The sequence below is a fragment of the Erpetoichthys calabaricus genome, chromosome 3, assembly GCF_900747795.2.
Source record: "Erpetoichthys calabaricus chromosome 3, fErpCal1.3, whole genome shotgun sequence".
NCBI lineage: Eukaryota > Metazoa > Chordata > Cladistia > Polypteriformes > Polypteridae > Erpetoichthys > Erpetoichthys calabaricus.
In genome coordinates, this window is record NC_041396.2 from 123,206,605 (window position 1) to 123,222,652 (window position 16,048).

General features: G+C 41.9%; 1 protein-coding gene across 1 annotated transcript in view; it reads left to right on the forward strand.

The window, feature by feature from the left end:
* The window catches only part of galnt2 (UDP-N-acetyl-alpha-D-galactosamine:polypeptide N-acetylgalactosaminyltransferase 2), a 324,782-nt gene that overhangs the window by 145,879 nt on the left and 162,855 nt on the right, over window positions 1-16,048 (forward strand). Inside the window, exon 9 of the mRNA XM_028797339.2 lies at window positions 3,934-4,021. Coding sequence (XP_028653172.1) covers window positions 3,934-4,021 — 88 coding nt within the window. The remainder of the gene's footprint in view (window positions 1-3,933; window positions 4,022-16,048) is intronic.

The following is a 16,048-nucleotide window of genomic DNA, read 5'->3' on the forward strand; positions in this document are numbered from 1 at the left end:
ACTTCTCCATCAACATCCTCAGAGCAAACGTTGCATCTATGGTGCTCTTTCTTGGTATGAAACCATACTGCAGCTCACTAATCATCACCTCCCTTCTTAATCTACTTTCCACTACTGTTTCCCATAACTTCATCATGTGGCTCGTCAATTTTATCCCCTTGTAGTTATTACAGCTCTGCACATCCCCACTATTCTTAAAAATTGGTACTAGTACACTTCTTCTCCACTCCTCAGGCATCCTCTTTCTTTTCAAAATTCCATTAAACAATCTGGTTAAAAACTCTACTGCCATCTCTCCTAAACGCCTCAATGCTTCCACAGGTATGTCATCTGGACCAACAGCCTTTACATTCTTCATCCTCTTCATAGCTGTCCTTACTTCCTCCTTGCTAATCCGTTGCACTTCTTGATTCACTATCTCCATATCATCCAACCTTTTCTCTCTCTCTCTCTCTCTCTCTCTCTCATTCTCATTCATTCATCAGCCTCTCAAAGTACTTTTTCCATCTGCTCAACACACTCTTCTCGCTTGTGAGTATGTTTCTGTCTTTATCACCCTAACCTCCTGCACATCTTTCCCAGCTCAGTTCCTCTGTCTAGCCAATCGGTACAGGTCCTTTTCTTCCTCCTTAGTGTCCAGCATCTCATACAACTCATCATATGCCTTTTCTTTAGCCTTCACCACCCCTGTCTTCACTTTGTGCCTTATCTCCTTGTACTCTTGTCTACTTTCTGCATCTCTCTGACTATCCCACTTCTTTTTCACCATCCTCTTCCTCTGTATTCTCTCCTGTACTTCCCCATTTCACCACCAGATTTCCTTTTCCTCCTTCCTCTGTCCAAATGACATACCAAGCACCCTTCTTGCTGTCACCCTTACTACTTCTGCTGTAGTTGCCCAGCTCTCTGTTAACTCTTCACTGCCACTCAGTACCTGTCTTACCTCCTCCCTAAACTCAACCTTGCAGTCTTAATTTTTCAACTTCCACCATTTGATCCTTGGCTCTGCCCTCACTCTCCTTCTCTTCTTGATCTCCAACGTCATCTTACAGACCACCATCCTATGCTGTCTAACTACACTTTCCCCTGCCACCACTTTGTAGTCTTTAATCTCCTTCACATTGACTCTTCTGCATATGATATAATCTACCTTTGTGCATCTTCCTCCACTCTTGTATGTCACCCTATGTTCCTCCCTCTTCTTAAAATACTTATTCACTACAGCCATACCCATCCTTTTTGCAAAATTCACTATTATCTGACTTTCTTTTCATTCCTCTCCTTGAAACCATACCTATCCATCACCTCCTAGTTGTCTCTGTTCCCTTTACCAACATGTCCATTGAAATCCGTTCCAATCACCACTTTCTGTCCCTTGGGTACATTGTCCATTACTTCATCCAACTCACTCCAGACATCTTGTTTCTCATCCATCGCACACCCAACTTGCGGGGCATATGCACTAACAACATTCATCATCACACCTCCAATTTCCGGCTTCATAATCATCACTTTGTCTGACACTCTTTTCACTTTCAAAACACTCTTGACATACTCTTCTTTCAGAATAACCCTACCCCATTTCTCCCCCCCGTTCACACCATGATAGAACAATTTGAATCCACCTGGCCTTACTCCCCTTCCATTTAGTCTTTTGCACGCACAATATATCAATCGTCCATGTCTCCATTATATCGGCTATCTCTCTCCCCTTACCAGTCATACTGCCAACATTCAAAGTTCCTGCCCTCAGTTCCACTCTCTTTACCTTCCTCCTCTTGTCTTTCCTCCGGACATGTCTTCCCCCTCATCTTCTCCTTCTTCAGCCAACAGTAGCCCAATTTCCACAAGCACCCTGTTGGCTAACAGTACTAGTGGCGGTCATTGTTAACCTGGGACTCAACCGATCCGGTGTGGAAATCTGTATTGTTTTCTGCATGTTGATCTGGCAAAATTTTACACCGGATGCCCTTCCTGACGTAACCCTCCCCATTTATTCGGTCTTGGGGGGACCGGCACAAAAAAATACACTGGTTTATGGCAGGGATGTAATTCCATTTTCAAAACCACTAAATTTAATTCCTGCTCTCATGGTTCAGGGAGTAGTGTTTTTGTTTGGATTTGGTGGTTAGGGTGTATGTATGTCTTTATTCTGGCTAACAAGGAAAAATATTGCACATATACAACTATATACAGTGGAACCTCGGTTCACGAACGTCTCGGTACACATACAACTCGGTTTACGACCAAAAAGTTCGCCAAACTTTTGCCTCGGTTCACGACCACACACTCGGTATACGAACAAGCCAGTTTCCCTTTCGGTTTGTACATGTTCAGTCTCTCCCTGTGCATTTCCTGTGCAGCGAGCGAGCTAGAGAGAGAGAGAGCTAGATGCATTAAGGTAGGAAGGCAGTTAAAGAATGCACTGGGCTTGATTTTGTTTTCACTTCTGTTTCCAGTGAGTGGTTTGCAGCGTGATTTGTTGCAGTGTTACTTTTCTTGGTGGTTTATTAAATTGCAGATTTTTCAAATGTTCCTTTTTTCCCCCCTGTGCTTAAAAGTCATTTACTAGAACTGTCAGAACAAACATTAGTATTCAAATAGTATTTAAATCTGTGAAGAAACTCTTATTTAATACTAGAATCCCTGAAGCCTATGAAAAAAATTGTAATGCCTTAAATTTCCTCACACCTCCTCATCAGCATCTTTGTTTTGCAAATGTGTCAGTGAGCACAAGCAGCAAGCACCCTGCTATCCTGTCCCTTACCGATGCAGCTGAAGTCAAGTCAGACACAAAATTCTCAGAGCTGAAGTCTCTTTAATTGGGAGTTAGGTGTCTGGAATTGTATAGGGTAAATAATATATCGTTATTTGGAATAAATACATTTCATGTGTGTTTCGTTTCTACAACAATCTGTGTAAATGTAGGATGATAGGAAATGCAAGGCAAGAAATGTTGAACACATAACTAAAAGATATATAACTTGTGAAGACTGAAGTCCAAATATTAAATAAACACTTTCACAAAAGGTATAACAAAACAAGTGAGCTTTTATTCAAGAATATATCCATCCATCCATCCATCCATTTTCCAACTCGCTGAATCCAAACATAGGGTCACGGGGGTCTGCTGGAGCCAATCCCAGCCAACACAGGGCACAAGGCAGGAACCAATCCCGGGCAGGGTGCCAACCCACCGCAGGACACACACAAACACACCCACACAACAAGCACACACTAGGGCCAATTTAGAATCGCCAATCCACCTAACCTGCATGTCTTTGGACTGTGGGAGGAAACCGGAGCGCCCGGAGGAAACCCACGCAGACACGGGGAGAACATGCAAACTCCACGCAGGGAGGACCCGGGAAGCGAACCTGGGTCCCCAGGTCTCCCAACTGCGAGGCAGCAGCGCTACCCACTGCGCCACCGTGCCGCCCTTCAAGAATATAATTGAAGAAAAATAAATTATTAAATTTAAATGTTATTGTCAATGTGTAAAAACCGAAGCCCAAATATCAATCAACAGAAAGTAGACATGTCCTTTTGGCTGATGCAGAGGTAAGAACTGCCGTCTCATAATCAAGAGGTTGTGGGTTCGATCCCGGGTCCTCCCCGCATTTACTGTTTTGAATAGTGAGCAGCTGTTATTACTACTATTATATAATAAAAACATACATTTGATTTGAGAATTTTTAAGTTGCTCTTAATAAATGTGTTTGACAAATTAAAAAAATACAATTAGGAGGGAATACTTAAAGATAATTAAAATGCAACATTTGTTAAACTCCAGTCACATACTTTGATCAATTAAGTGTTATAAACCAAATTACCACTTTTCTGAAAGGTAACTTCAGATAAATAGATGAGGAGTATTCTATCCAACTTTTTCCTTCTAATTACCTCAGTCTAACTGAAAATGTATTTGTCTAGGATTTGACTGGAATCTTGTGTTTAAGTGGGATTATATGACTCCAGAACAAAGAAGAGCACGACAAGGAAATCCTACAGCTCCAATAAAGTGAGTAACCAATGTAAATGAAATGTTCTGGGCAAATATATAAATATTGTATGAAAGAAAGTAAATACATTTTGTTAATTGTACAATGTATCAGAATGTAGAATGCATCTTAACATCTTATTTAGCTTCACAGTTCTTGGATATGTCAAAGTTTTCTTTACGAAACAACACCAAGGTCAGTTTACTCAGGTGTTGTTTAAATTGTATACTTTATTCATAATGACTTGCTGCATGAACCACAACAACTTACTTCCCAGCCTTATTGTATAAGTGGATATTAATGATTGCAGTAAATATTATTTGTCCAAAATGTCAATTTTTAAATATTGTTTTTATCTGGCCATGCTTCAGCTGAATTATTTCCTAATCATTAATGCCAGGTATTACTTTAATATTTAAATATTTAACGTGCAATTTTTTTATTTTACTGGTAGTAAAATAACCTACTAAAGAGAGACAGAGGCACAATTCCTGAAGTTTCTAAAGATCTGCAGTGCTTTGACTCTACAAGGGAGAGAGACAGCGCCTCAGTTTATATAGCTCTGTCTCTAGAGGGGACAATACATGGCATGGTTAGAAAAGAAGTAATTATAAGGAGGAGTATGCCCTAGGTTCTGGAGTTCATGAGCCCATCTTCTTCTTTCGGCTGCTGCTGTTAGGGGTTGCACAGTGGATCATCTTTTTCCATATCCTTCTGTCCTCTGCATCTTGCTCTGTTAAACCCATCACCTGCATGTCTTCTCTCGCCACATCCATAAACCTTCTCTTAGGCCTTACTCTTTTCCTCTTGCCTGGCAGCTCTATCCTTAGCATCCTTTTCCCAATATACCCAGCATCTCTCCTCTGCACATGTCCTAACCAACACAATCTTTCCTCTTTGTCTCCAAACTGTCCAACCTGAACTGACCCTCTAATGTACTTATTCCTAATCCTCTCCATCCTCTTCACACCCAGTGCAAATCTTAGCACCTTTAACTCTTCCACCTCCAGCTCTGTCTCCTATTTTTGGTCACTGTCACCATCACCATATAACATAGCTGGTCCCACTACCGTTCTGTAGACTCTTTTCCACCCATTCCACCCTGCCTGCCCTTTTTTTCACTTCTCTTCCACAATCCCCGTTACTCTGTACTGTTGATCCAAACTATTGAAACTCATTCACCTTCACCAACTCTACTCCCTTCATCCTCTCCATTCCACTGACCTCCCCCTCATTTACACGCATGTACTCTGTTTTGTTCATTCTGACCTTCTTTGCTCTCCTCTCTAGAGCATATCTCCACCTGTCCAGAGTCTTCTAAGCCTGCTCCCTAATCACACTACAGATCAGTGTCATCAGCAAACACCATAGTCCACAGGGACTTCTGTCTAATCTTGTCTGTCAACTTGTCCATTACTATTGCAAATAAGAAAGGGCTCAGAGCCAATCCCTGATGTAATCCCACCTCCATATTGAATACATCTGTTACTCCTACCACAGACCTCATCACTGTCACACTTCACTCTGTGGTAAATTGTCAAGCCTTGACACTACAAAAAGGCCTGTGGCAACGTCTTGTACAGTACACCACCAAAATTCATGGGGTTGCGTTCCTAGAGCACCCGCGAATTGTGAAAAACTGCGGCTTTTGAATGTGGTTAAAAAAAATGCCCTTTAAATGCCTATTTTTATAGTTTAAACCCTAAATATGCCCCCAAAGTACTTTAATTTCATTGCAAATTCAGCTTAATCCATATTACTAACCGAGAATGGTAAACCGGAAGGCATGGACGCAGGTACACGGCGATGGGACCATGAGACATAGTGCGCAGCCGCCTACTGTGCGCGTCTCATAAACCGCAAGCGAAGTCTGATCCACCGCGAACGAAGGAGTCACGGCCCAAAAATGAAACAGCTCAACTAACGTGAATGAGAAATGGAGCAACAACGCGCCCATAGCTAACGACACAGCCACACAAAAAAGAGGATTCTGCGCTGCACCCCAGAGTCAAACGGAAGAGGCTACGAAGGCCCCACAGGTCTACAAAGATAGTACGAAAGTCGCAGGCGCCTGCAACGCGCTTGTGAACTAAACGTCCACACTACACAGCATGGTCCACGCTCTTCTAACACACCGCAAGCATAAACACGAGATAGTACAGAAACCACACAGATCCGGACTCCACAACATATGTTGTGGCGGAGTGTCAGGGTGGAGTGGTGGCTCTGAGGCTAAGGATCTGCGCTGGTATCCCGAAGGTTGCCGGTTCAAATCCCCGTCACTGCCAAAAGAGATCCTGCTCTGCTGGGCCCTTGAGCAAGGCCATTAACCTGTAATTGCTCCAGGGGCGCTGTACAATGGCTGACCCTGCGCTCTGACCCCAAGGGGTATGCGAAAACTACCAAATTCCTAATACAAGAAATTGTATAAGGCGAAACAAAGAACAAAAAAAAAAAAAAAAAATATGTGAATCACATTACAGTAATACAATATTAAGCACATTACAGTATGGTCCACGCACGTCTAAAACACCGCAAGCAAAAACCCGAGATGGTACAAAAGCCCCAAATATCTGGACTTCACAACATATGTGAATCACATTACAGTAATACAATATTAACAGTACAACCACAGAAAACACAGGCTCGACACCAGATGGGTAATAAGAATAAACGAACGCTCCGTATTAAACATACGGCATCCTCACACGTCCAAACTACACAGCATATGTGAATCACATTACAGTGATGCATTACTAACAGTACAACGACAGAAAATGCTCCGTATTAACAGTAAGAGCAAATATCCATATTACTAACGGTAAACAACGTATAACTAATGGAGACACGGTCACAGCTCCAAAACGATACAGCTCGACTAACGGAGCTACCTGGATAAAATCAATGAACGCAAGCACCTACAACGCGCGTCTCAAATGCCGCAAGCAAAGCAGGCACGGCTCCAAAAAGAAAGAGCTCGACTGACGGAGATACAAAAAGAGAGTACAGAACCCTACACATCCACACTACACAGCATAGTCAAACCCGACATAGTACAGAAGCCCCAAAGATCCGGACTCCACAGCATATGTGAATCACATTACAGTAATACAATACAATATGTACTCACGGAAAACACAAACAGAAGAGGCTTCGGCGTCCCGCCCCACAGTCAAACCAGACAAAGTACGGAGTCCCCAAACGTCCACAAAGCACAGCATAGTCACATCTGAGATAGTACGGAGGGCACATGCGCCTATACACCGCAAGCGAAGTAGCCACAGCTCAGAAACTAAAGAGCTCAACTAACGTAAATAAGTGATTTTAACAGTAAGTGCAACACAACATATGTGAATCACATTACAGTAATACAATATTAACAGTACAACCACAGAAAACATAGGCTCGACACCAGATGGGTAATAAGAATAAACGAACGCTCCGTATTAAACATACGGCATCCTCACACGTCCAAAATACACAACGTATGTGAATCACATTACAGTGATGCATTACTAACAGTACAATGACAGAAAACGCTCCATATTAACAGTAAGTGCAAATATCCATATTACTAACGGTAAACAACGTATAACTAATGGAGACACGGTCATCCTATTTACGTCATCTACACCTTTACACTCCAATATATCTCATACATAGATCTGCACAAACTCAAAGACATTCTATACTTGCATAACATAACACTTACACTGCTATTCTCATTTACATATACAGTAATCCCTCGCTATATCGCGCTTCGCCTTTCGCGGCTTCACTTCATCGCGGATTTTATATGTAAGCATATTTAAATATATATCGCAGATTTTTTGCTGGTTCGCGGATTTCTGCAGACAATGGGTCTTTTAATTTCTGGTACATGCTTCCTCAGTTGGTTTGCCCAGTTGATTTCATATAAGGGACGCTATTGGCAGATGGCTGAGAAGCTACCCAGCTTACATTTCTCTTTCTCTTGCGCTGACTTTCTCTGATCCTGACGTAGGGGGATTGAGCAGGGGGGCTGTTCCCACACCTAGACGATACGGACGCTAGTCTAAAAATGCTGAAAGATTATCTTCACGTTGCTATCTTTTGTGCAGCTGCTTTCTGAAACGACATGCTGCACCGTGCTTCGCATACTTAAAAGCTCGAAGGGCACGTATTGATTTTTGCTTGCTTGTTTTTCTCTGTGTCTCTCTCTATCTCTCTCTCTCTCTCTCTCTCTCTCTTTCTGTGCTCTTGACGGAGGGGGTGTGAGCTGCTGCCTTCAACAGCTTTGTGCCGCGGTGCTTCGCATACTTAAAAAGCCAAACAGCCCTATTGATTTTCCTCTGCCTTTATGACAGTCTCTGCTCCTGACTCCTTTGAAGAGGAAGATATGTTTGCATTCTTTTAATTGTGAGACGGAACTGTCATCTCTGTCTTGTCATGGAGCACAGTTTAAACTTTTGAAAAAGAGACAAATGTTTGTTTGCAGTGTTTGAATAACGTTCCTGTCTCTCTACAACCTCCTGTGTTTCTGCGCAAATCTGTGACCCAAGCATGACAATATAAAAATAACCATATAAACATATGGTTTCTACTTCGCAGATTTTCTTATTTCGCGGGTGGCTCTGGAACGCAACCCCCGCGATGGAGGAGGGATTACTGTATTACATAGACCTACAGATATCGTGACAGTGGACATGATACATATGTAACAATTACCGAGACAGACAGTAATCTCTTTCAAATGTATTTCGGGTTACCCAAGACCGGGGGTTGGCGAGCGAAGCGCCCTAGTACATTACCTAAAAAAAAATGTAAAGGTAAACCCGTCTACTGTGCAGTACTGTACTGCTATGGCTCCCGCGGTGCTAGAATGTAAAATACTTATGTTACCGCTATAGGTACTGTAATTCATGCAAGCACATTTTTTTGGTATGCGCTGTCATTTTCTTTGTTATAAGTAGAGTAAATACGTAATAATTTAATTAAAATACAGTAAAATGTACAGGTACTCGCCAATGATGAATAATATTGATGATGAAGTAGCTGTGCAGTACGATGCAGAGGATTTACAACTCCTTGGGTGGCGCCTCTTTTTCAGCTGCTTCAGGAGGAGTCGTATTTTTGGACGGGTCTTCTTCTGGTGGGGTTTCGTGCTGACTTTTCTTTATAGGTTTCAGGAACATTGCGATGGAAAGTTGCTGTCGTTGTTTCTTCATGGTGGCGAGGAGCGTTTTTACAGGCGCTGGTCATATAATTAGAATATCATGACAAAGTTTATTTATTTCAGTAATTCCATTCAAAAAGTGAAACTTGTATATTAGATTCATTCATTACACACAGACTGATGTATTTCAAATGTTTATTTCTTTTAATGTTGATAATTATAACTGACAACTAATGAAAGTCCCAAATTCAGTATCTGGGAAAATTAGAATATCAATTAAGACCAATGCAAAAAAAGGATTTTTAGAAATGTTGGCCAACTGAAAGGTATGAACATGAAAAGTATGAGCATCTACAGCACTCAATACTTAGTTGGGGCTCCTTTGGCCTGGATTACTGCAGCAATGCGGCGTGGCATGGAGTCGATCAGTCTGTTGCACTGCTCAGGTGTTATGAGAGCCCATGTTGCTCTGATAGTGGCCTTCAGCTCTTCTGAATTGTTGGGTCTGGCGTATTGCATCTTCCTCTTCACAATACCCCATAGATTTTCTATGGGGTTAAGGTCAGGCGAGTTTGCTGGCCAATCAAGAACAGGGATACCATGGTCCTTAAACCAGGTACTGGTAGCTTTGGCACTGTGTGCAGGTGCCAGGTCCTGCTGGAAAATGAAATCTGCATCTCCATAAAGTTCGTCAGCAGCAGGAAGCATGAAGTGCTCTAAAACTTCCTGGTAGACGGCTGTGTTGACCTTGGACCTCAGAAAACACAATGGACCAACACCAGCAGATGACATGACACCCCAAACCATCACTGACTGTGGAAACTTTACACTGGACCTTAAGCAATGTGGATTCTGTGCATCTCCTCTCTTCCTCCAGACTCTGGGACCTTGATTTCCAAAGGAAATGCAAAATTTACTTTCATCAGAAAACATAACTTTGGACCACTCAGCAGCAGTCCAGTCCTTTTTGTCTTTAGCCCAGGCGAGACGCTTCTGACGCTGTCTCTTGTTCAAGAGTGGCTTGACACAAGGAATGCGACAGCTGAAACCCATGTCTTGCATACGTCTGTGCGTGGTGGTTCTTCAAGCACTGACTCCAGCTGCAGTCCACTCTTTGTGAATCTCCCCCACATTTTTGAATGGGTTTTGTTTCACAATCCTCTCCAGGGTGCAGTTATCCCTATTGCTTGTACACTTTTTTTCTACCACATCTTGTCCTTCCCCTCTCTATTAATGTGCTTGGACACAGAGCTCTGTGAACAGCCAGCCTCTTTAGGAATGACCTTTTGTGTCTTGCCCTCCTTGTGCAAGGTGTCAATGATCGTCTTTTGGACAACTGTCAAGTCAGCAGTCTTCCCCATGATTGTGTAGCCTACAGAACTAGACTGAGAGACCATTTAAAGGCTTTTGCAGGTGCTTTGAGTGAGTTAGCTGATTAGAGTGTGACACCAGGGGCCTCATGTATAACGCCGTGCGTAGAACTCACACTATAACATGGCGTAAGCACAAAAGCGGGAATGTGCGTACGCACAGAAAAATCCAGATGCAGGAATCTGTACGCACGCAAACTTTCACGTTCTTCCACTACATAAATCCCAATCAGCGTGAAAAGTAACGTACATGCACGCGCCTTCTGTCCCGCCCCAACTCCTCCCAGAATTACGCCTTTTTGAATATGCAAATCAATATAAATATCCTTCTGTGAAAAGACAATGGGAAAAGCACGGGGGGAAATATAAGAATTTCAGTGAATACCAAGTGGAGGCAAAGGAAAAACGTACTATTTGTTGGTTTAAACAGTGGTATAATCAACAAAAGGAAGTTGATCGAGTGACAGAGTGTCGGAGAAACTCGAAGGCTCAAATTCACAAAGTCGCACAGTGCCCGAAATAAAAAAGAAATCACATATCAAAGTCGCCGTTAAAAGGCGAGTCGTAGCCCACCGTCTGAGTGTCATATGAAAGCTTATTAGGGTACAAACAAAAAAAATAGGCACACAGTGGGGAAAAAAGCACGAAATGTCAACTTTAATCTCGAAATTTCCACTTTAATCACGTAGTTTATTTTGCCATTAAAGTAGAACATCATAAACTTCATCTTAAAATCGTTTAGTTACAATGGGATTTGAGAAACTAGTAAATTAAAGTGGCACATTAAATGCTTTGTTCTGTATTTGATCTTCTATGTGCTCTACATGTGTGAATCACTACCTGCTTCTTAAACGGGCTTTCTCTTTCACCGACAGGACACATAATCCATTACATTCGTGATATTACAGCTCTCTGAATAATTAAAACACTGAGATGCATACGTGATATCTTTTTCATGATGATAGGAATGAAAGCATGTTATTAAACATGGGGACACGGTGGCGCAGTGCTTGTTCATATCTCACGCAAGAGGCTTGCTGCGCCATGCGCGACCTTCAATGAAATAATTTATCACAGCAGTACTGTCTCTTTCAAATAGATAGATAGATAGATAGATACTTTATTAATCCCAATGGGAAATTCACAATGTACTAACCTCCAATTCCTGTCCTTACTTTTCTTTCTCCAAAAACCCAATCGCCACACAAATCAGCTACGTAGACGTGAAGCCATCTGTAAGCTTAAAACGCCGATTCTTCAAACTGTTTAAGTAACATTGAAATATCTTCATAGTACATGTTTAATTATTCTATCCATCTATCTTTCCAGTGTCGCGTCAGCACCAGCAAGAATACAACGCAATGCAGGAACAATCCCTGAACTAGCTAGCGCTGCGGCACCGTGTCCTCACATGTTTAATTATTAACAATACAGATTATTTAAATGAAGTTAAAGCTTTATCTGTATAATACAATCAACATATTTTGCTGCATTTCATCTTAAAAATGAATACCATCATCATATGTAAATACGTGCTTTATAAAGTGGTGCAGGTTGTGCAATATTAGAACTGTAGTGCAAGTTTACAGTGTGGTGATTGTACTTATAAGCAAACAGTTCTACAAGGAGCACTTGATGGACTGATTGAGTGCGTTTAGAGTTCTTGGGATGAAACTTTTTCTAAACTGCGAAGTCCATACTGGGAAGTCTCTAAAGCGTTTTGCCGTGGCTCAGGCAGCGTCTGCTTCATGTTGTACTGTATACCGATATTTCTCTTTCCGATCAGCTGCTGCTGTGATTCCTCACTCAGATACAGTGATACTCCGAGTGGTGCAGTGAGAGTAATATGGAAAAAGATGATCTGCTGTGGCAACCCTTAACACTAGAATTACCAGAGCCTACGAAAAAACTCGTAAATCCGTCCCACCTCAAATCGCGTCTTAGATCCGTTTGCACCTCTCCGCCAGAGTCCTTTGTCATCTAAATGTGCTGATAAACAAAAGCTACTAGCAGCCAGCTATTCCATCCCCCCACCGACTTAGAACGAATTTCTCCTAGCTCATGGCTTGCCTTGATTTGATTTTCTGGGATTGAAGTGGAGTTTTAGAGTGGAAATAATATAGTGTTATTTGGAATACACGCATTTCATGTGTGTTCCGTTTCTATAGTAGTCTGTGCAAGCACATTTTTAAAACAGAAACGTTTTTCATATTCTAATAGTAAATGACAAAATGTAGGCATAAACTATATAACGTATGAAGCCTGAAGTCCATATATCAAAGAAACACTTTCACAAAAGGTACAAATAAGAGAACACATGCGCTTTTATTCGAAAATATAACTGCACAAAAAAAAAAAGCTGCGTTAGCATGCCACATTGACATTCTTACTACAACCGCCGCGGTGGCGTAATTGTATCAGCTCCTGACTGGGGATCAGAGGGTGGCGAGTTCGATCCCGCACGGCTCCACTTCGAGAAATGAACTGCTCTTATTCTTACAATTTTAGAATAACAACATAAATTTGATTTCAGTCTGTAACAGCTGGTGTAACTTATGATACTGGTAAAGGTTAGCTTTTTTTTTTTTTTTTTTTTTTTAATTCACTTTTCATTCTCGCAGTCGCATTCAGAATCAATCCATACAAACCCATCTGACATAAAGACGCGCTATAGGTCTGCAGTGTACCACGATGCATACTACCGCCCCCCCCACAAACGCTGGCGAAGCTGCCTTCTTCGTATCTCACCGTCACTTGAAATCAGCAGTTCTTAGCTGCTTATCAATCCATACAACCCCATCTGACACAACTGTTTTCACATAAATAAAAGTGTACTTTTATTCAAGACTATAACCGAAGAATAAAGAAAGCAAGTTACAGTTGGTGGTTGATACGACAGCTTGCGTGGTGCAATGCTAAGAACTGCTGATTTCAAGTGACGGTGAGATACGAAGAAGGCAGCTTCGCCAGCGTTTGTGTGTCAGAACCCTTTGGGGGGGGGGGGGGGGCGGTAGTATGCATCGTGGTACACTGCAGACCTATAGCGCGTCTTTATGTCAGATGGGGTTGTATGGATTGATTCTGAATGCGACTGCGAGAATGAAAAGTGAATTAAAAAAAAAAAAAGCTAACATTTACCAGTATCATAAGTTACACCGGCTGTTACAGACTGAAATCAAATTTATGTTGTTATTCTAAAATTGTAAGAATAAGAGCAGTTAATTTCTCGAAGTGGAGCCGTGCGGGATCGAACTCGCCACCCTCTGATCCCCAGTCAGGAGCTGATACCATTACGCCACCGCGGCGGTTGTAGTAAGAATGTCAATGTGGCATGCTAACGCGGCTTTTTTTTTTGTGCAGTTATATTTTCGAATAAAAGCGCACGTGTTCTCTTATTTGTACCTTTTGTGAAAGTGTTTCTTTGATATATGGACTTCAGGCTTCATACGTATATAGTTTATGCCTACATTTTGTCATTTACTATTAGAATATGAAAAACGTTTCTGTTTTAAAAATGTGCTTGCACAGACTACTATAGAAACGGAACACACATGAAATGCGTGTATTCCAAATAACACTATATTATTTCCACTCTAAAACTCCACTTCAATCCCAGAAAATCAAATCAAGGCAAGCCATGAGCTAGGAGAAATTCGTTCTAAGTCGGTGGGGGGATGGAATAGCTGGCTGCTAGTAGCTTTTGTTTATCAGCACATTTAGATGACAAAGGACTCTGGCGGAGAGGTGCAAATGGATCTAAGACGCGATTTAAGGTGGGACGGATTTACGAGTTTTTTCGTAGGCTCTGGTAATTCTAGTGTTAACGGGAGCAGCTGAAAGAAGAAGAAGATGCAGTGAGAGTAACAACGCTAAAGCAGTTATGGTATTTGGAATACTATGGCTATTCCCTGGACCATTATATTGCTACAGGTTAATTACAATCAGATGCATTACACTAATAAACAATATGCAGTTAGTTTCAGTGTATTTCTAAAGCCGCGTCAGGAATGTGGCGCTAAGAAAGAAAGGGTGTCCACGCAGGAACAGTAGCACTGCTTTGACGCTGGGTGCCGCCAGTCTGCAAAACCGAGCGGAGAAATTGCGTACGCCAGGGTATGAGTTACCGTGGAAATGTGCGTGGCTTTATGCCAAGTTTAGGTTTTATACATCACGATTTGAGCGTGGAAACGGGAGTATGCAACATTTCTGTGCGTATGCACCGTTTATACATGAGGCCCCAGGTGTCTTCAATATTTAACCTTTTCACAATATTCTAATTTTCCGAGATACCGAATTTGGGACTTTCATTAGTTGTCAGTTATAATTATCAACATTAAAAGAAATAAACATTTGAAATACATCAGTCTGTGTGTAATGAATGAATCTAATATACAAGTTTCACTTTTTGAATGGAATTACTGAAATAAATCAACTTTGTCATGATATTCTAATTTTATGACCAGCACCTGTATATGTCTGAATGGCAGCATCTATGCCATTATTAACTTTGAGAGCCTGAACCATCTATGTATCCCATGCTTCAATCATCCCTTGTAACTCCTTCAATGTCCAAATAATCTGGGACAGACGTTCCAATGTCAGACCCTGCTCCTCCTCCTCTTGCACTGGATCTGTCTCTTCCTCCTCCTCTTCGCTGGCAGACTTTGTTAACTCCAACAAATCCTCGTCCATCATGGGTTCAGAGTCGGCATCGATGAGGTTGTTCACCTCATCTTGAGTTTTGTTGTCACAACCTTCGCAACCCAGTATCTGCCAGTCTCATGGCCTTGTCGACAGCGTCGTGCTGAATTTTTTCAGGTGATGGGCCCTTGTTCTCATGTCACACTCTGGCCACAGCTTCTTCCAGTAGACGTTGAGGGTTTCCTTTTTCATCTCCTTAACAGCAGCTTGTATGACTGACAGACACATTTCGATTAATGAAAAATTCTTGTCCGCGTGCATTGCATCCACAAGGTATTGGAGAGATATCCGGGTATAAAGAGCCTTGAAGGCACGGATCATGCCTTGATCCATAGGTTGGATGAGGGAGATGGTGTTGGCAGTCTGAACTTTCTCGTAATACAAATCCAAAGGGTGGCCGCCAGCATTATCCATAATAAGCAACACCTGACAGTATTTTTTTTTCCTTATGGTCGTTACCTTTTTGGCACTATCACAGAAACTTACAGATACGGTACTCATGATTGCTGCCTCATTCTTCTTTATGTAGTGTACAGTGCTTTCATTAATGCCATAATGGTGCGCCACTGTAGCATAACTTTTTAGTTCCCGGAGCAAATCTAGTAGTTCAACCTTCTCCTGGAGTGTTTTAAACTTCTTCTGGCGCTTAGGCTCAGTGCCAGAAGCCTTAGAAGGTGCAGGGTGTTTTGGCGGCATCTTGTACGTTTAAGAATAACAAAATGGAAAACACGAGGACACTCAGCTGGAGAAGCGTCACAGGGCAGCAGTCAATCAGCAGCAAGGAGATAAGAATAACGCTCTCGATTGGCTACTTTCACCAT